General features: G+C 45.2%; 7 protein-coding genes across 7 annotated transcripts; 6 read left to right on the top strand and 1 right to left on the bottom strand.

The window, feature by feature from the left end:
* Positions 1–492: 492 nt before the first annotated feature.
* On the top strand, positions 493–3,059 carry Triagg1_9972 (uncharacterized protein; the record flags this gene model as incomplete). The annotated part of the gene is made up of 6 exons (XM_062904988.1): positions 493–739; positions 840–896; positions 958–1,275; positions 1,348–1,356; positions 1,424–2,804; positions 2,858–3,059. The coding sequence occupies 6 exons, from the start codon at positions 493–495 to the stop codon at positions 3,057–3,059; spliced, it is 2,214 nt and encodes a 737-aa protein (XP_062751080.1).
* Positions 3,060–4,021: 962 nt separating this feature from the next.
* On the top strand, positions 4,022–5,710 carry Triagg1_9971 (uncharacterized protein; the record flags this gene model as incomplete). The annotated part of the gene is made up of 1 exon (XM_062904987.1): positions 4,022–5,710. One exon carries the CDS (start codon positions 4,022–4,024, stop codon positions 5,708–5,710), a length of 1,689 nt encoding a protein of 562 aa, XP_062751079.1.
* A 1,144-nt stretch (positions 5,711–6,854) lies between these two features.
* Triagg1_9970 (uncharacterized protein) lies at positions 6,855–7,424 on the top strand (the record flags this gene model as incomplete). The annotated part of the gene is made up of 1 exon (XM_062904986.1): positions 6,855–7,424. One exon carries the CDS (start codon positions 6,855–6,857, stop codon positions 7,422–7,424), a length of 570 nt encoding a protein of 189 aa, XP_062751078.1.
* A 1,320-nt stretch (positions 7,425–8,744) lies between these two features.
* Triagg1_9969 (uncharacterized protein) lies at positions 8,745–9,146 on the top strand (the record flags this gene model as incomplete). The annotated part of the gene is made up of 1 exon (XM_062904985.1): positions 8,745–9,146. One exon carries the CDS (start codon positions 8,745–8,747, stop codon positions 9,144–9,146), a length of 402 nt encoding a protein of 133 aa, XP_062751077.1.
* A 2,089-nt stretch (positions 9,147–11,235) lies between these two features.
* On the top strand, positions 11,236–12,069 carry Triagg1_9968 (uncharacterized protein; the record flags this gene model as incomplete). The annotated part of the gene is made up of 1 exon (XM_062904984.1): positions 11,236–12,069. The coding sequence occupies one exon, from the start codon at positions 11,236–11,238 to the stop codon at positions 12,067–12,069; it is 834 nt and encodes a 277-aa protein (XP_062751076.1).
* A 964-nt stretch (positions 12,070–13,033) lies between these two features.
* On the bottom strand, positions 13,034–13,877 carry Triagg1_9967 (uncharacterized protein; the record flags this gene model as incomplete). Its single annotated transcript, XM_062904983.1, has 2 exons — positions 13,034–13,636; positions 13,692–13,877. The coding sequence occupies 2 exons, from the start codon at positions 13,875–13,877 to the stop codon at positions 13,034–13,036; spliced, it is 789 nt and encodes a 262-aa protein (XP_062751075.1).
* Positions 13,878–15,688: 1,811 nt separating this feature from the next.
* Triagg1_9966 (uncharacterized protein) lies at positions 15,689–16,431 on the top strand (the record flags this gene model as incomplete). The annotated part of the gene is made up of 4 exons (XM_062904981.1): positions 15,689–15,755; positions 15,804–16,044; positions 16,110–16,250; positions 16,302–16,431. The coding sequence occupies 4 exons, from the start codon at positions 15,689–15,691 to the stop codon at positions 16,429–16,431; spliced, it is 579 nt and encodes a 192-aa protein (XP_062751074.1).
* Positions 16,432–20,384: the final 3,953 nt, after the last annotated feature.

Genomic DNA, 20,384 nt, shown 5'->3' with positions numbered 1-20,384 from the left:
ATATGCCCTGGCTACTTCCCAATAAAAGACGCTTGGCAATTCTGATACGCCCGCTAGCAAGGAAGAGGGAGGAAGGTCTTCATTGGCTAGTCTTATTGTTGGCAACGGGGATCGTCCCGCTTTCGTCCAACATTGTGGCAACAGGCCAAAAAAAGTTCCTATCCACGATGGCCAACAACAGTAACAGTAGACAAAGGTGCCTCCCGAAAGAGGCCATAATTGGATTATTTTCGGTCCCCGTGCATCTTAGATCTTGTCATACGCCGGTTGGGGGCTCTGGGGGCATGATTTCTGCGCCCTTGGCATGAGCTGGTTACAACCATGGCTCTCAAGGGACTCCGTGTTAAATACCCAGGCGCCCCTGCGATCCGTTCTTCTTGAAGTCTTATCAGCTATTGCCCCAAAAGTGTTTCACTGACGCCGGCAAGACACTCGGTCAGTGTTGCTTTGTGGAACAACGCGGCAGCAAGGAAACCCGGAAAGGTTGTCACCATGGGTGCTCCTCCTACAGCAGAGCCCGAATACCTGGGCGACGGCGGTGTTCAGGAGAAGCGAGTGTCCGTCGAGATCAATCTCAAGTCTGACGAAGAGGATGAAGAAGATGAGGCCATCACCGACCTCTTCACCAGCTTCCCTGCGATCAAGGGCGTCGAGCCCGAGCCCAACCCCTTGACAGTTCGAGCGGTGCTCACCGGAATCGTTCTTGGCTCTCTGGTCAACGCCTCCAACGTCTATCTGGGTAAGCAACCAGTCTTCATATTGATGGTTTTCTTTTGGCTTTATGCTGCTAGAGATCGACACTTCATAGTGTGACATTATGTCTAACAATGTTTTAACAGGTCTCAAGACCGGTTTCACATTTCCAGCAACCATGTTTGGTGCAATTTTCGGATATGGTACGTCGATATTATTCAACAACCACCATTAGAACTACACAAGCTGACCGACCATTCAAAGGCTTCATCCTCTTCCTCACCAAGATCTTCCCTGGCATCCCCGGTATTGGAACTCGATTCGGCCCTCAAGAAAACTCCATCGTCCAGGCTTCTGCAACAGGTGCCGGTGGTATGGCTGGTCTTTTTGTGGCTGGTCTGCCTGCTATGTACCGTCTTAGCTTGCTGTCGGAGGACCCCAAGGATGACTTCGGCCGTATCCTCACCATCACCCTCGTGTGTGCCTTCTTTGGCCTCTTTGCCGCGGTGCCACTCCGAAAGTTCTTCATCATCAATGTGGCGCGTGAACTGAACTTGGTGTTCCCATCACCTACAGCTACCGGTGAGTTTTCTTCTTGAAAAGAAATGTATTCAAGCATCTACTGGAACAGCAACTGACTCTTCTATTCTATAGCCCTTGCGAGTGAGTCTTCTCCTAGAAGCAATACGTAACAGAGGTTGTGTTATAGTAGAAACTGACCTTTTCATAGTCCGATCGATGCACGCTGTCGGCAGTGGTGCAAACGATGCCATGCGCAAAGTCAAGGCACTGGGATACGCCTTTTTGGGTGCCTTTACCCATATCGTTGTGTCTCAGTATGCTGACGGCATCTTGCACAACTGGCACATCTTCACCTGGTTCTATATCTGGAGTGGATACAAGAACGGAGCACTCAACATCGAGAACTGGGGCTGGTACATTCAGCTTACACCTGCTTTCTTCGGCTCCGGTATTCTTGTCGGTCTCAACGCTGCTGTCTCCTGGTTCGGAGGTACTGTTCTTGCCTGGGGTTTGATTGGACCTCTTCTCGTTCACTACGGTGAATGTGTCGGCAAGCCCTACGGCGAAGGCAAGTGGGAAGGCCTTGTCAGCTTCGGAAGCATGAGCGGTATTGGTGCTCCTGGATGGGTTCCCTCGCCCCGATACTGGATGTTGTGGCCTGGTGTCATGGTTCTTATTGTTTACAGTCTGGTTGAGTTCCTCATCCACATCCGTGTCGTTTGGGACGGCCTGAAATATGGTCTGCGTAGCTTGGCCGGCTCCGTCAATGGCGTGCTACAATCTCGCGGCAAGGGTAACGCTTTCTTGGAGAAGCAAGCGGCAAAGGCCAATGAAGAGTCGTCTCTGATGGAAGACTTTGCCCCTCCAGAGGACCAAGTTCCTGTCTGGGTGTGGTTGACTGGAGCAATTACCTTTGTCGTTGTCGCCTGCATTGTTTGCGAGCTGCAGTTCCACATGAATGCTGGCTTGGCTATTCTTGCCTGTCTCCTGGGTCTCGTTTTCGCTTTTCTCAGTATCTACGGAGGAGCCGTCACCGATACCGCACCCCTTACTGCTTCTTCCAAGGCTTCTCAGCTGGTTTATGGTGGTATCACCAAGGGCCACTATTCCGTTCCAGATGCTCAGCGTATCAACCTGATTGCTGGTAACATTGCGTCTGGTACCGCCGACGTCGCCACCAACTTGGTCAGCGATTTCCGTGTCGGTTTCCTTCTCCGAACCCCACCTAAGTTGCAGTTCTACGCTCAGGCTACTGGTGCCTTGGTCTCCATCTTCCTCGCCCCCGGTATCTTTGTCCTTTTCATGGCCGCTTATCCTTGCATCCGCGATCAGACTATTGAGGAGTGCCCCTTTTCTGCGCCATCAGTCGTTGCTTGGCAGGCGGTTGCCCAGGCTGTGACCCTCCCCAAACTCCCTATCCCATTGTCCTCGGGAATTTTCGCCATTGTTTGCGGTGTTGTTTGTGCTATCCAGGCCGTCGTCAAGAACTTCTACTTGGTCGGTTCGCGTGAGAAATACCGCGAGTACCTCCCCAACTGGATGTCAATCGGTGTTGCCTGGGTCTTGGGTGTTGACAGTGGATATGCTAAGTATGTTGTCCAATGTGATTATTATGTGGAGCTTCGTGCTAACTTGTTTGCAGTGCTATCTTGTTCGGTAGTATCACGGCTTGGTGGTGGAGGAAGTACTACGCGAAGAACTTTGACACCTACGCATTCTCCGTTGCTGCCGGCCTCGTCGCCGGAGAGGGTCTTGCAGGTGTTGTCAATGCTGCTTTGACATTGGGAGGTGTCGATGGAACGAAGAAGGGCACCATGATTGCTCTGCCTGGAGAGGACTGGTAATTTATGAAGCCAAGATGCAATAATTTATATCGTATGGAGTATATACCCAAATATTTTGAATACACAAAGTGTTATGCTTGTGCTAAAAGGTTCTTAATGTGTCTGTTCTGCTAATGTAATATGGCCTTTGGCGGCCTAATTCGCTCAATCGGTCGGTTTCGAGGACGATGTGAATCTTCTGAGTAGAGGTGATCTGTATACAAGCTAATAAGTAGAAGTAGTTGTCATTTGCTGTTCGTATCTAACTAGTAATGTCCCGTTTCATATTAAACCATTGCTAGAGAGACGACAGTACTGAATGCGGCCAACGAGGGGCTCCCCATGTCTTGTCCCATGCTTCAGAAGGGTGCATGTATGGTACGTATAACTCTAGTTGGTTGTAGGGAGATACCCTCTCCAGCAATCGAACCGCTTATTTCGCCTGTTTACAAACTCCTATTGATGACCTAAGATCCAATACTAAGCAGAAGGTGGACTATTGACCAAAGTAAGCAATTTGTGACCCACCTCAGTAGGCAATATCCACAAACCGTTTTTTTTGAGAGGGAACGGGAATGGCACAAAGATTGTTATTGGCTCATAGGAGTATCCAAGTACTCTATGTCGAGTCCCAAATTATAAATCCATCTGTTGCTTAATCAGTTTCGGGATGTAAATCGCTCAGTCATCTACCGGCGCTAGGACTGGCCCCTGGCAACGGTGAAAAATACTAACAAGCGGCATACCAGATCGTGCTAAGTAACCTGATCCTCCTGGATTTCAAATCAATAGGATGCAATGATAATTACTAATTCAGTACCCACTAAATCTTGATGAATACATCTATCAGATCTACTGATAAAAGATCTTCCAAAGTATAGTAGCTTAATAGTGACCCTAAGTTTTCCAGCTCAGTGTCCTGATCATCTGGTAGCTCAACTCCAAGCTAGGCTCTTTGCTCCCTGTTCCATATATCCTCCACCATGTCTACCACAGAATCGGTTGGTGACTCTTCAATTGTCGAGCCAATGACAATCCCGATCGACAAGATCTCGAGCCGAGTTGAAAACAAAGTAGCGGAGATTGCGGATATATCAGAAAAGGCAGAGGGAGATGTTCGCCCGATCAAAGGATTCCGTTGGATTCTTGTGTGTATCTCGCTATACATCACCTGCTTCCTCTATGGACTTGATACAACAATCGCAGCGGATGTTCAAGGATCCGTAGTTGAAGCACTCGGCCACATAGAACAGCTCGCTTGGATCGGGGCCGGCTTTCCACTTGGATCTGTTGCGGTTATCATACCGCTCACGGCTGCCTTTACCAACTTTAATCTAAAATGGACGTTCGTGGTCACAGTGATCATCTTCGAAGTTGGTTCTGTTCTCTGCGGTGCGGCTCCAAATATGAACGCCATGATTATCGGTCGAGTCATTGCTGGCATGGGTGGAACCGGTATCTATCTTGGCTGCCTCAACTACTTTTCATCCTTGACAACTCCCAAGGAACGTGGGACTTACATTACCCTGATTGGATTTTGTTGGGGCATTGGAGCAGTTCTTGGTCCAGTCGTCGGTGGTGCGTTTTCGGTGTCGTCTGCGACATGGCGGTGGGCTTTCTACGTCAACCTAGTCATAGGCGGTGCTTTAACACCAATCTATCTTTTCCTATTACCACCATTGCATCCAGTCAAGGGTGTTTCAATTCGAACCAGACTTTTACGTCTTGATTTCGTCGGGTTCATCCTCGGAGCAGCTGTGTGGGCGACGTTTGCACTAGCACTAACAATGGCTGGCGGACAATGGCCATGGAATGATGGAAGAACAATCGCCATGTTCGTCGTCTTTGGCGTTTTAGTGATAGGCTACGCTCTACAACAACGACTCAGCATATTCACAACACCAGAGACGCGTTCATTCCCGATAAAGCTACTCTTTACCCGCACTCACTTTTTGCTCTATGTGGCCATGTCGGCTAATAGTGCAACAATGTTTGTTTTTCTTTACTTCTTCCCCATATACTTCCAATTTGTTCACAACGATACGGCTTTGGAAGCTGCTGTTCGCCTATTACCATATGTCATTATCACGGTGACATTCAACTTCGCAGCAGGCCATCTCCTATCCAAGGTGAAACGATACATGCCCATATATGTCATTTCGGGGATCCTGTTGACGATTGGTGGCTCATTGACGGTTGCTTACTTAAAACCATCTACTTCAATATCTGTCATCTATGGCCTGTCGGTGCCTAATGCCGTCGGTACTGGTCTCACCCTTCAGATTGGCTATGCCGTTGCATCACTTGTTGTGGACCCACAGGATATTGGAGACGCCATTAGTTTGCAGAACCTGTCACAGATTGGTGCCAATCTAATCTCGCTCGTTATTGCCGGTCAGATATTTCAATCCGTAGCTGTCAGAAATTTGGAAAAAGTTCTGGCCGGCACGAGCTTTTCGCATACAGAAATAGTCAATGCGGTGTCTGGCGCGCAGAGCACATTGTTTCAGCAGCTCAACGGTGAACTGCGCGATCAAGCTGTTAACGCAATCACTCAGGCCATTCAGCAGGCTCTGATCTTGCTGCCAGTGGGAGGCGGCGTCATACTACTGGCAGCACTAATGATGAAACGAGAGCGTCTCTTTGGAGAAATTATAGTCGTTGGAGCATAATTGGTTACAGGATAAAGACGGATTTGGCGTTCCTGGAGGGATAAAAAGGTGTACTGTGATAATTGCGCTCACTCTTTGGCCGATATTGTATACAGTGAATAGCGGATTGTCCTGTCCATTTGGCTTACTGCATCGAGGAGGCGAGAACTGGCGCTACATATTTTGTTTCAATAGAACTAGAGAGGTGTATCTTGGAAGATGGTTAAATTCCTTTCAAATGTCGGTCAAGAAAAAACGAAAATTTATTATAGGCAAATGAGAGTTACAATAATATCCATTTACACGCTTCACTGGCATACGCTTTCATGAGAGTAGGGCCAATCTCACTTGAAGACTGAAGGATTGAATGATCAAAGACCTTTCATAGAAGGATTGTCTATCTTAGCGAGGTATTGCGTGACGAAGTCACACACACTGGATTCGACAATATCACGAGAATCACATATCTCTAGTCCCCGGCCGGGCCGATCATAAGATGATCAGCTATGTAGAACTTTGAACAATAATGAGTTGATAGCACCAATCTAGTAGGTGAGTTTACTGAAAAAAGATCTGAAAAGAGATCTAAGAGGGTCGGTGGTGTATGGTGGTGTTCACTAGTAGTAATCTGCAACTGGCCTCCTTGACGGTAGCCAAAGAGATGGGAAATCTTTCAGCTTCGACTACACTGGAATCGGGTGTTTGTTTTGCATGGCTAGGTGACATAGCACCATTGCCAGGCCAGATATATTCCTTCTAAAATGGAATCAATGACGCACGTAAGCAATACTTACGGCACAATACATGTAGTTAATAATCATGTGGTGCGCTGAAATTATTGGCCCGCTTGCTATTCTTATTAGTTGACGGGACTAAATAATTCTTCGGGCACTAATTTTCCTAAGTATCGTTCATTCGCTAAGACCGCTAAGGGAATATTCCATTCAGGGTAACCCCTATTTGGGATCATCTCTAACAACAGTGGCAGCGATAGTATCGTCTTTTTATATATCACAGTACTGCTGCAGCGAAACACAGCTAACCGGGCAAGAAAAGACGTTATTCATCAGTCAGTGTTCCTCGAGTTACTCTGAAACTCCTCGGACATTTATTCTTCATTTCATCAGGACGACAATTTTTCTACTTCCGGCGAAACATATTGAACATGCCTTCGTTCAGAGTTTACAAGGGCTCAGCCTCAGACGGAATTCAAGAGGCGAACACAACTAAGCCCGAATTGACGGGCGATCAAGTATTGGTCAAAATTACAGCATCTGGCCTATGCGAAACAGATTTACACTACACAGCCGCTGATATGGTCCTTGGACATGAAGGAGCTGGCGTTGTTCAGCAAATTGGTCCAGACGTAAAGACTCTTAGTCTAGGCGACCGAGTCGGATGGGGATATCAGGCAAATTCTTGTGGCCTGTGCGAACAATGCTTGAGTGGCAATGATGAATATTGCCCTGACCGAGAAATTTACGGCCTTGCAAACTTGGATCAAGGCAGTTTTGCAGAGGCAGTTGTATGGAGAGGGGCTTTCCTGTTCAAAATTCCAGACAAAATTACTGACAACGACGCCGCTCCGCTCATGTGCGGTGGTGCAACCGTTTGGAATGCCCTGCATAAATATGGCCTCTCATCTACTTCTACAGTTGGAGTTATTGGTGTTGGTGGATTGGATCACCTGGCTATTCAATTCACCTCAAAGATGGGCATGAATGTTGTAGTTTAATCGACCAACGAATCTGAGAAGGACGAAGTTTTAAGCTTGGGTGCCAACAACTTTGCGGTTACGAACGGCAAAGAGGCCATTAACATTGGCGCCACAAAATTGGATGCACTTCTCGTCACAGCATCGGTTGATATGGAGTGGGATGCTTATCTTCCTCTTCTCAAGCCTCCAGCCATGATCATTCCTCTGACTGTTCACTTTGGCAACTTTTCTATACCTCGATATCCGCTGATTGGATTCGGCTACCGAATTCAGGGTACTGTTATTTCTTCTAGGTCGGAATTGAAGAAGACGTTAGAATTTGCTTCACGGAACGACGTGCGACCGGTAACGATGCTTTTCTCATTAACAAAGGTTGGCATTGGAGATTCTATCAAAATATTAAGCGATGGAAAGATGAGATATCGCGGTGTTCAAGTTGGTTAATGAATGACGGGGATTATGAAGATTCAATCGATATTTAGTCTTATTTTATTGCGAATTAGTTTGATCAATACAATATATGCCATTTTAAAGTATGATTGCTTCATTCGATTCATGGCACGGGTCATAGGATTTCGCTGTTAGCGACATTGTAGCTTCTGCGGGTGAACTTGAAAAAAAAAGGATTCATTCTTGAAAAGTTTGATTGAAAATTTTATTATCCATTATCAGAAAATTGATTGTTGCGAAACACTCCGCTACCGTGTCACAGAAACTTTCAGATGGCGTGAACACTGAAGTGACTCAGCTACCTGAACATACATACAAACGTATTGCATGATTTTAACGTTCTTTCATTGCCAGACTCTCGACATGGCGCCAATGGATTACCAAAGCGTTATACTATATAATTCAGGTGCTTGATCTGTTTGTACCGCCGTGATGAGTTACATGTACAGCGTCTTGGCTCGGCATCCACGGAGGGGCGCGGATCGTAGTTTAGCGTCTGTATGAAGGGTAGCATGCATGTGCTTCTAGTGGCTTTGGAATGTTGTGTGTCATCCATGATACTGAGTCCGTCCCATCAGGCTAGTGAGAAGGGCATTATTTTGCCTCTTTGGGATAGCACCTGCAACAACAACAAAAAAGCATGTTGGAAAGCCAGTGTTGTTGGCCGCAAATATCGTCGCAATTGGGGCTTTGACAAATGTAATGATTATAAAGATGTGAAGAAGCTGATTAAGCGAATACAATAACTGAAATTTGGGTCCTGAAGAATGCTGGCTATTATTTATATATTAGCAAGCCCACACGGCTACCAGTAACTTGAGTGTCATTCCGCATTCTCACGTTGTTTCGAAGCTACCAAAATCCTTTCGAGCAAAAAGGAATCTGGCCATGGCAGCTGTTCAGAACGCACTCGCTAAGACCTTCAAGGCTTTACACACCTCGGGATCCCCTCTCATCTTTGCAAATATCTACGATGCAGTATCTGCTCGGGCTGTAGCATCTTTGCCCAGCGCAAAGGCTCTTGCTACTGCCAGCTATGCGGTTGCAGAAGCCGCAGGTCTCAAAGATGACACATTGACGCGGGCTGTCAATGTGGCATCAGCTAGAAATATTGCTTCAGCTATTACGGAATTCGGAAAGCCTTTGTCAGTTGACTTCCAAGATGGATACGGGGACGAGCTTGAGGAGGGTGTAACAGAACTCCTTAAAGCTGGCGTTGTCGGCATCAATCTCGAGGACTACAACGGAATCGCAAAGAAATTCTACAGCATTTCTGAGGCAGCAGATTGAGTTAAGAGAGCGCTGGACACAGCCAACGCCTTTGGAGTACCCGACTTCGTTGTTAATGCGCGATGCGATACCCTGGTTCACGGCGGAAACCTTGAAGAAGTAATTGAAAGAGGCCGTGCATATCTCGCTGCCGGCGCTACCACTGTGTTTGTGTGGGGTGCAGGTCGTGGTGTTTCGCGTGATGAAGTCGTTCGACTTGTCAAGGAGTTTGATGGAAGACTGAACGTCTTGTTGAATCTTTCTGGTGGATTAACTACAAAGGAGTTGGCCGCCATTGGAGTTGCAAGAATTAGCATTGGACCGACTTTGCAGATCGGTGCTATGGCAAAACTGCAAAAAGACGCTGAAGCAATCTTGGCAATTTGAGTGCAGCTACCAGCTACTGGAATCTATCTCGTTTTTCTATTCCACTGTATATAATCTTTTACAATGAGATGAAGCATGAAACGAAAATATTAGTTCAATTTATGTATATCCATCTCGATCTGTCCAGTTGATATCCGTTGCGAAGCTGATCCTTGTATGTACGAATCCGCCCGCCTGTTTCTTGCACGGAGGACATCAAATGTACCGCGGTACCTGGCAAACTCAATTCATCTCGAAATTAGGTAAGACTACCTAGAGATTACTGAAAGCTTGATCTCTACATTTTCGACGTTCCTTCTTGTGGAGCAACGAAGGAAGCGGAAACCTCCCGTACGGGTTTCGCGAAGCTGTCATAACTACTTAATTCGCCTCCAGTGAGAGTCCATGACGGTCTTCCAGCGTGATGGGTCGATCGAGTCAAATTGACATAAATATCTCTTTAGAAAGCCAGCTGCAGGAGAGTTGCTCATTCGTTGTTAACCCATCATTGTCACGGATGTCGCAAATATGCGAGCATTTCAAGAAAGGCCATTTACCCGTTCATATTTACGTAATGCTTCAGACAAGTCAAGTGTAACTAAACAAGTCAATATCTGAATGGAGACGTAGTCGAATGTATAGGATAGTTACAAACCTGGGCTATGGGCAAGTACCCTTTTCAATCTATCCCAGACAAGATGGATGAGGTGAATGGGGTTCGTAAGGTGTCCTTTACCCTCGAATCACAGAGCCCGAAGTGCAGCTTGTGATTGCTCGGTGGCCTAGATATGTCGGCTTTGAACAGGGTTGGCATCATGTGCCGGACAGGTGTGAATTACACTTGTAGATGTGATCAGTGGAGATTAAGAGCGCAAAGATGAGGCGATGAATGTATGAAGATCAAGGGAACGGCTGAGAATGCTAGTCTTTCAATTTGTATCTAGGCACTCAGATACGCTTACAGGTTACAGAGAATTCCTAGCTTTAGGAAGGCAATTTCGCTCGATATACGACCTCATTCTAACCAGTAAGCTTCCCTCCTACACCTGCAGGTACCCCCTTGATTGCCCATAGCACCAATAACTGTGGCCATTTTTCTTGACATTGCATTGTAAGAGGAAGAGATCGTCTCGCCGCTACAGATATAACAGATAACTAGTCATCTAATGACTAAACTAGAGCGACGGCATTTCGAAAGACACATCGACAAAGAGAGGGCTATAATAATGTTAAAACAAAATATAATCATCCGCCGTAGCTAGCAATGCACTAGTTTCCTCGCCCGTTGTTTCAATTGAGAACACCTGGCTTGTATAAATATTTACACTGTTCAAAAGGTCAATGGATAATAAGCCTAGATACATTATAGTGAATATTGAACATATTTTCTTATTCTCTCTATCAAGTATGCTATACTTCTGCACTTGAAGATATCGGCTTTGGCTGATTCTAAAGGGAAGTTGGCACCAAACGCTATTTATCGGCTTAGGCTCAGGGAAACGGCACGTGATTATTCCGGCTTTTTACTCTGGTCAAAGATTTGAGATTCCAAATCGGCCGTCCGTATTATTGGTTCGTTTATGGGGTGGATTCTATAACGCTGCCCAATATGGCCAACTTCAATCCTTCGATGCCGTGATTGTGCTAGAACAAACTACATATACTCCGTGACCCCTCTCCCGACCAAACCCTATATCTGGATATCGCCTCTCAAATATTCACAAAATCACCAATTAGCAGCAACATGGAATCTATTCTATCTGCAAATGAAGTCGGCGAAGGACTTCCTGTTTTGATCATTCACGGATGGGAAATGCAGGGAAAGGTCGAGGAGCTAGACTTTGAGCCAATTTTCAGCAAAACGCCAGGACTTCGCCGGATATACGTGGACCTCCCAGGTATGGGCACAACACCTGCGAATAATGTTAAAGATCTGGACGAAATTTATCTTCGCCTGGTGCAATTTATTGACTCTCAACTTGGAAAGTCGAGGTTTTTGGTTGTCGGCTCATCATGCGGCGGCTACCTCGCACGTGCGATAGCTCACAAATATACTGAGCAAGTCGATGGTTTATTGCTACGTGTACCACTTATTGAGCCAAATGACAGCAAGCGCGATCTCGATGCTTTCACACCTTTGGTTGCAAATGAGCAACTCATGGCGACCACGTCAGCCGAAGATAAATCACTTCTTGGAGACGTTCTCATCCAAACGCCTGCCTACATTGGAAGTTTAAAGGCAAAATTTGAGGACGTCTGGGTTCCAGCAGAGAAGGCAGCAGACAAAAAAGTGTTGGATCCAATCCGAGCAGATCCAAATCGATATCAGCTATCCTTTTCGTTGGACAATGAAGGTGCTAGATTCTTTGCTCCCACACTTGTTGTGTGTGGTCGACAAGATACCGTCGTGGGCTACCGAGACAGCCTTCGATTGCTGGAGCTCTACCCCCGATCCACGTTCGCTGTTCTGGATCGTGGCACGCATGGGCTTCCGATTGATGAGACTGGTGTTTTCGAAGCTCTCATTCGTGATTGGATAACCCGAGTTGATGAATGGAGAGGTCGTACGGATAGATGAGAGCAGTCGCCCATCCCAATTCTCATATAGCAACAACAACCGTAAGTAACTAAGTCGGTTCGGGCTTAAGTTTATAACCTCGAAGAATAGTTAGTTATTAGATCGATGAGCATTGACAAAGCATTCATTTGGATTGATTAGGTCTCTACCTATAAATAGATATAGAATGAGATCTTGTAAGGGGCAGGGGCTTCTACGGGCACTTCTCAATGGATAATGCTAATATTAAGGCACTTGTAACCGCGTTTGTGTCACAGAAAAGAATAATAGTATCTTGGGGCCTCACATACCCTTAACCTTCGCTTAAACTGTCTCTGAACTCTATGAAAGCTTCTCGATGTACTCTATATTTTCTAAAACTTTATAACTCAAGGATCTTTTTCGTCGATAGCTTAATTAACATTCAACTAAAAACAGATCAATTTGTCGATGTTGCGGTGACAGAGACAGTGGGAAGACAATTTTAAAGAGAATCTATTTATGAACACTAATATAGATGTATTAATGTTTGTGACTATGAAGTCACTTTTAGATCTAGAGATGAAGGATCTTAACAAAAACTCTTAGAATAATAGATATAGGTAGGAGTTCCATGGGTGAATATATCGAAGGCACTTTTGAGATCTCAATCTAGCTAATAGACTCTCAATCCACGTGAGCAACTGTCTATCCCAAGATGTATAAGCTTCAGCCAAGTCAGAAATTGAGCCTACTGATGGATATCAATATATGAGAGCCAAAGCAGCGTTTATACCAGCGTGACCTTGTTTGTCAGCCATGACAAGTCAATTGCTGAGACCCCCTTCTTGTATGGATTGTAAAATTTGTTGATGCGTTGGGCAACCCAAGCTGGATTTTCATCAGCTGGGAAGTGTCCAGCTTTAGGCACAATGTCGACCTCCACGTTGGTTCCGACTGGTGTCCACAGATCATGCAATATCGCTGCGGTGCCTGCTTCACCACCCTATCCTAGGAACGGCATTGGCAGAGGATGCTGGCGTATGGTAGAATTAAAGAATGCAGCATCAGCTCCCATGGTAGAGGCAGCAAAGGGGCCTAGCATGCTCCTGAGGAAGCCTGGTTTGTTGATACTATCAACAACCTCATCCACAGCCGACAACGGGATAGAGGAAGCGCCTGAATATGAGGTATGGTAAAAGAACCATCCGATAACCTCGCGCACACGCCCTTGAATAAAGCGTTCGGCAGCCTCAGGCACACTCCACCACGCCAATTCCCAGTTGCCATACGCATCCCAGTTATACTGAGGAGTCCACAAGCTCTCGTAGCCGAAACCTGGCAGTGCATACTCCGAGACAGCTAACGCTTGAATCAGAGAAGGCTTATTCGCTGCCAGTGCTACAGCTGCGCCAACTCCCTTGTCGTACGAGAAGGCAAATGTCTTATTGATGTTGAGGAAGGATAGCAATCCCTCAAGATCTGAAGCCATAGAAGCCGCAGTATAATCGGCATTGGGAGCAAGACTGCTATCTCCCATTCCACGATTGTCAGGTGCGATAACGGTATAATGTTCTGCCATAGCAGGACCTAAAAGACGCCAGGTGATCTTGATGAAGAGTTGTTAGCTACTGAGAAAGAGACATTGATATGCCAGAACTTACACTGTGTTGAGGATTTCCGTGTACGAGAAGTAATGGAGGACCACTGCCGGCATAACGGAAATGCATGCTAACATTCTTGAGTTGGACTCGGCCATGTGCCCAATCCTCCCAGGCCGGAACCGAAGCAGCAGTTGCCACAGCAGTAAACAGGGCAACTGCCAGAGAAGCAGTGTCGTTAAAGAGCATGGTGTAATATATTTGGTTTGTTTGGGTATAACGGCGTTGCAAAATATTGGTGTGTGTTGCTTTCGCGACTGTATGTTTGATGATGAGAACCAATCTCAATATCCAGAGACCAAACAGCTTATATATTTACAAAGATTAGAAATTTGTCATACTCCATTGTTTCAGACGGTTGTTGACACTATCCCATTCTATCTCATTTACATAATATCATTGTAAGCAATTCATGTTTGTAATTATACAATCCACTCTGGAATGTCCAAGCAATTCAGGTTAGACCTACTAGCTATTAAGATTATCAAGAAACCGCTTATTGCGACTCAATAGCGTATATTACAACTTTACAACTTATATTTCCATAATGCCCGGACAAACGCCCGACGAAGTAATGGTTGGCTTCTATGGTTTGTTCATGAGATCCGCAGTGTTGCTAAAGGCTTGCGCAGAGAACCTCACTACATAGACACGACGACGTCCCCTGCCCGCCCCTGGTCCGCACATGCAGTCCTAAAAATTCTCCGCTAGCTTCTAGGTTTGCCCAAGGCCCGCTACGGAGTCAATTGCACCCTATAATATAAGTCATGTCAGCTCGAATGCTTGTCTGCAACGGGAAATTCCATCGGCTTATTCTTTGTATTTGACTTTGGAGCGTTATGTTGTCCAGGTCTCTTATTCTTGATTCAGTATGACAATTTCCGCCTCTCTTCCAGTTAAAAAAAATACTACATGTTCTTCCTCTTAAAGTAATCTTTTACTTCTATGTAAGCTGAGTTAATGGTTCATTTCACGAAGTGTTTCAGAGACATTGAAGCTGGGTAGCCGAAAAGAAGCATCAGTTTCGAGCTTGGTCTGTGGCTTTGAATGGAATCATATTAAAAGAGTCTCTTCCCCTTTTTCAACGGTGTTAGAGACCAATGTAGCCATTATTATTTAACTGGTTGCGAAATAGTAGCTAGAGAGCTTCTGCATTGTTTCATTGACCTTATCCCTCTTGTCTTGGATACCAGACTTATGTAGCTACAAGGCGGCGTAAAGTTGATAGTGGATAGCTTGAATTACCCTATTGTTAGTGTCAAGCAAAGAAGTGGTTTGAAACAAAAATACATAGCTAATAGATGAGAAAGGAGGTCACACTGCGAAGTGAAGATGCTATGATATATAATATTATCGCAGAATTGAGATTATTTTTCTAGTCCCTTCCACAGTTTGACGTAGTTACCGAATGACCAATGCCTCCACCGGAATACTCGGAGTATAACCCATATGCTGTATTCCACACACTGCTCTTAGGCACAAGGGAATACACTAGGGGGGATTTAAACAATAGAGAAAAGCGGACTAGTTCTTTATTTATTATTAATAATAATGGTGCAGGATCTCTAAGCAAGTATTAGCCGCACTCAAATACATTTGGATTTGTACGAAAGCCGCCAGGATTGAATTCGACGGAAATTCAAGCCTTAACTCATTCCGAAGTAGGTAATCCATATCATCCGTCTAACTGTTCATACAAGTCTGATAGTCTATTGAATGGATGATAAATTTTAGCCAACTCAGTTGCGGGCTCTTTGGAATACAAATAAGCAATTTTGACTACTTTAAACAAATACGGCTTATGCGGATTGGGGAAATTCAGATGTTCCCGTTTTTGGCATCACAAAACATAAAAATTCCGTCCAAAACTATGTAAACGCCTCCATCTGCTGATACCTTGAATGAATAGATTAGATAATAATAAATATTGGTTCATTTGGCCTAGCCAGAATTCCCTCTCTTTTTTATCAGTATTATTTCTACGTCACACAATTAGCAAAATGACATCTACAAGCGGAACCGCAGTCCTTCTTATTGATCCTTACAACAACTTTATTCACTCTGAGGGTAAATAGTACGGCAACGTGAAAGAGAGCTTGGAGGCTACCAAAACAGTGAAACACATGCAGAAACTGATCCAAGCTGCAAGAGCTGCGCATATCCCAATCTTCTATTGCTTGCATCAGCAGTACAAACCGGGCAATTATGATGGGTGGAACCGTGTGACGTTGTATCATATAGGGATGAAAGAAGGCCGTGTGATTGAGGAAGGCAGCTGGGGAGCTCAGATTTATAAAGGAATAGAACCCGACCTTGCGAACGACGATGTAGTCGTATCAAAGCACTGGAACGCCAGGTGGGTAGAGCCGTCCTTGCTGACGCTCGTGAAAGAGCAATCAGCTGACACATAGGTATTCTTAGTTCGTTTCAGAACACTGATCTGGACTACCTACTTCATCAACGCGACATCACCAAATTAGTCTGCGCAGGTATGACTAGTAACCAGTGCCTGGAATGCACAGCGCGATATGGCAAAGAGCTGGGATATGATGTGACACTGCTGTGAGTAAACGTCTAACACTTAAAGAATATCTGCGCTAACTTGACCCCAAGTTCTAATGCGACGGCTGGCTTCACAATTGAACAAAAGGATGCAGCTGTCAATTTGATCTGGCCTTTGCTCGTGGAGCGCGTCATGACCGTCGAAGAATGGGCCGATAGTATTGGCGCGCCGAAGCAATAAAGAATAGGTTGGGGAAGTAGGGAATATGGAGTTATATAGGATCAAGGATGCCGTGAGTCTTCTAAGCGTGTAATTAATGATCAATACTACTCCAATTTACTTATGCCAAAAAAACACTACATTCAGCTCCGTATATTGCAGTCCAATTCCGATTCGGGAACTGTATCTAGACGAATGAGGTGATAAAGCTTCTTCGTATGCGACTACTCAGTTCCCCTCTCATAGGCATGATTCTGAAGCTACCGAATTATTACGGGAACATAAGACAAGCAATTATAGTGGGATGTCCCTCGGCAGTTCATCTATTGGAGGTAAACTATACCCTCCCATGCTAAAGTGTTACGGTAAGCTGATGAGCATCTACTTTAGGTAACTTACTCCGTGATATATCAGAATCAAATGGCGACTGATAATGCTGAAAGGGTATTGGGATCTTGAATCAGGGCGGCGAATACGAGGAGCAAATGGAAATTGGCATGATTCGGCCTAAAAAGCTCGATTCTATCGGCAAAACAAGCTATGCTAAACTCGTATATTGAGACAGTAGTCAAATTGCCTGTACAGGTTTAGCCGCCTTGACATGCCGTGGAATTACCAAGAAGCGGCTTTTGCTCCGGCTTAGCAAAGCGCTGCAGCTGGCTATGCCTAGGTATACTTCATTTTAATTTGTTTGTCGTTGCCTTCACGCTGCAGTCATCCACAAATAGTGATTTCTGTCATTTACAGGCTTCTTGGGTACTTATTTATTGTCCAAACCTAATAGTTCAAGCCGATACCAGATTCAGTTTACAAAACTGCCCTCAACTCAGAAATCCCGGCTACTCATTCCTGATTGCTTGTTGTATAAGTCGGCCAAGGTACAGATAATCCAGTTCAGTTTCGATCAATGAGAAGATGGTTGATGAGCAATGGCCCACCACCGAGCCAACTACACAAGGCTTTCCACGAAGGAAAAATTCTGAGATGGAAACTGGGGACAAATTCCGTTTCATCACTTTCCAAGACCCTAACACCATAAAGTTGAAGTCAATCCAGAGAGTTATACGCAGTCATGGCGCCAAGAAAGCCTTGAACGGACGCAAAAAGAAAGTTACTGATTCAACTGGAAATTTCCGTCATTTTAAAACCGATAGACTCCAGAACACCTCCGCGAAGAGGCATAGTCACGAGTACAAAGCGCCAGGTGAAATTCAACAGCTCGATCCTTTTCAGTCACTTTCCATCAGCAATTCTACGCGACTTCAATCTCTCGTAACAAATGGTACAGTTCGTAGTTTATCCGGCAAAGTCCAATACTAACATACTTTAGGAACTACATCTCAAGCCTTGGAACCGGTGTGCAACTTTACAGAAACAACAGCACACCAAAAGTTCCATCGACTATTTCACGACGGCTTTAACGATGCAGCTCTCTCAAATGCCATCATGCTCTCGCTTTCATTTGCTGCAAATGAATACCATGTCACGCAGGAATGCGTCACTTTTAAAAACACCACTATTCAACACCTTAACCAGAAAATTGGAGCTGCGCTTGACCCCAACGCCGTTTCTCAAATGATAGGAGCCATCTTGTTACTAATAGGAGTGGAGGTTAGTATTGCAAATCCTTGACGTTTCATCGCTAAGAAGATTGTATAGTGGCGGCTCGGGAACAAACCACGAGTAGAAATGCACCTGACCGGCATTATGCAACTGTTAAATTTCTGCGACTCCAAGCTAATACATCTTCATGATGGCATTAAGCGGTAAGTACCTGAGCTAGAATTCCTCCACCCATTGTCGGACACGTGTTCTAATCTCAACAGTGCAATCTTTTGGCAAGACTCGAACGCGGCCTGGATCATAGGCTCCGACCGCAGATTCAACCATGAAACTTTCCCAGAACTTTACTGGGGTCGCAGTCCATTTATCTCCTCTCTATATACCCTACCACCCGGATTCGAGCCATTGAAGCACGCTTTCGGAGACGACTTGACCACAGTCATTGAAGACGTTTATGCTTTACAGCATTTCAGAGAGTCGTCACACATGGATCTCGATGACTCAACCTCTATTCTCCACATGGATAATTATCAAGCATGGGTGGAGTCTCGTCTTTACTCGCACCTTTTGGCGGCAGGTGAGGATAATGAAGTAGTGGCATGCTGCATACTCACATTATATCTATGTGCTTATATGCTGTTTACGGACATTTGGGCTGGCCATTTCATCCCATCCCATATATCAGCAAAACTGCTGCGTGTCTTGCAAAAGGTGAAAAGAGATGTTTTGTGGGAAGGTCATAGAGATGCTTTGCTGTGGTGCACCATAGTTGGCGGTACCTTTGCCCAACTTGGAGTGACCAGATCTGAGTACATACTGTTACTTGACCAATCTGGATATGATGCTATCTTCCCTGACTGGAAAGAAACAGAAAGCTTCCTTGGTAGTTTTATATGGTCGAACAAAGTGTTTCTTACGCCTGGGAAAGCATTCTGGGAGGCATATTCTTTACACTAACAATTTAATGACGTTGGAACTGAGCCTAGTTAAATTCCCGAAGGGACCAATATACATATGAAGCCGTGGAGGCAGCTTTTAGAGAAGAGGCTTCGTAATATGCATGTAATATGTGTGATACCGATCAGCACGAAAAGGATAGGTATTTGATGATAGTGTATTGAAAAGGACAAAAATAAGCAGATAATACTTGACCAAGAGACGCACTACAAGTATGTATCCCAGTAATGAGATGTGAAGATATTGAAAGGTGGCGACCAAGACTCATCACGACTGCGACGTATTGTCTCAATATCGGAAACGAAACAAAGCCAGATCCACGGGCAAGTACATACCAATACTATCTCTAGATACAATTGGCGTAGAATGTGAAGTGGATGCGCAGCTTGTCTATAGTATTATTGGTGGGATATAGAGTCAGACGACGATAAACAAGACATGTAAGGTTGACGCCTTCTACAGACGGGCTGTATTGCTTGTTCTGGGTATGGATGTAATGCCTGTTCTGGACTCCCACAAACGAAACGACAGAGCTAAGCGACGGAAACAAACGAGCTAAGCTGCCGGAGGCGAAAACATTGAGCTAACTAGAAGCGGAAGATTGATGCCAACGGAAAGAACCATAGCTACCTGACAGCTCAATGTATCCTTGTCAACGAAGAGGAAAAAAAGGTTGAAAGCAACATGCTCCTTGATGTAACTTGTGAGGAACAGGAGTCAAGCTATCTTTGTCAGCCCCGACTCAGTATCTAGGTAACTAGCCCTTGATAATTCCACATTGATGATGCGAACAACAGCTGATTAGCCACAAGCATCCTAACCTACGAGTGTCACGGCCACACGGAGAACATGCAGCGGGCCCGCTCACAGCCATGGAGTGAAGCATCTAAGCAAATGGAATAGTAATCGCATACGCCTTTGAGCTACTAGAAAATTATTAATGTAGAATTACGAAGCAGGACCAGGAACATGATAGCTATTGAAAGAACTCAGTCTTGTGAGTCGTAAAAGTGTCGGAAACAAACTGACACTGTCAAGAAACCGCTGCACTCAACCAGAGCCCCTCATTTTCCCGCTCAACGCCTATGATCTGACGGCCTATCTCTGTAGCTATTGTATCCTAGGCGCATAGCGTCAAAATTACTTCATAAGACCGGCATACAATGCCCGGGCCGCTGTAAGGTTTCGCTAGTTGTCGGGTGTTTGTCAACCACTAATACAATTATTTGTCGTTTATTGCATACGTCGATAACCGGTAACAGCGACAACTATTTACCCACTCCGTTTCTGGCCCATTTTTCCATTACACACTTGCTTAGCTTTGATATCACCCTGCATTCGTATCGGCTTAAAGCCAAGCATCAGGTTAACCCTTGTGTCGGCCTTCTATGTCCTAAGCGAACGCCTTGGATTAAACTTTTTCATTCCAACCTCTCCTCAAGCTGAGCATACTT

Source organism: Trichoderma aggressivum (assembly GCF_033847375.1).
Source record: "Trichoderma aggressivum f. europaeum strain CBS 100526 chromosome Unknown scaffold_062, whole genome shotgun sequence".
Taxonomy (NCBI): Eukaryota; Fungi; Ascomycota; class Sordariomycetes; order Hypocreales; family Hypocreaceae; genus Trichoderma; species Trichoderma aggressivum.
Note: the sequence above shows the minus strand (reverse complement) of the source record. Positions and strands in the feature narration are given on the sequence as shown.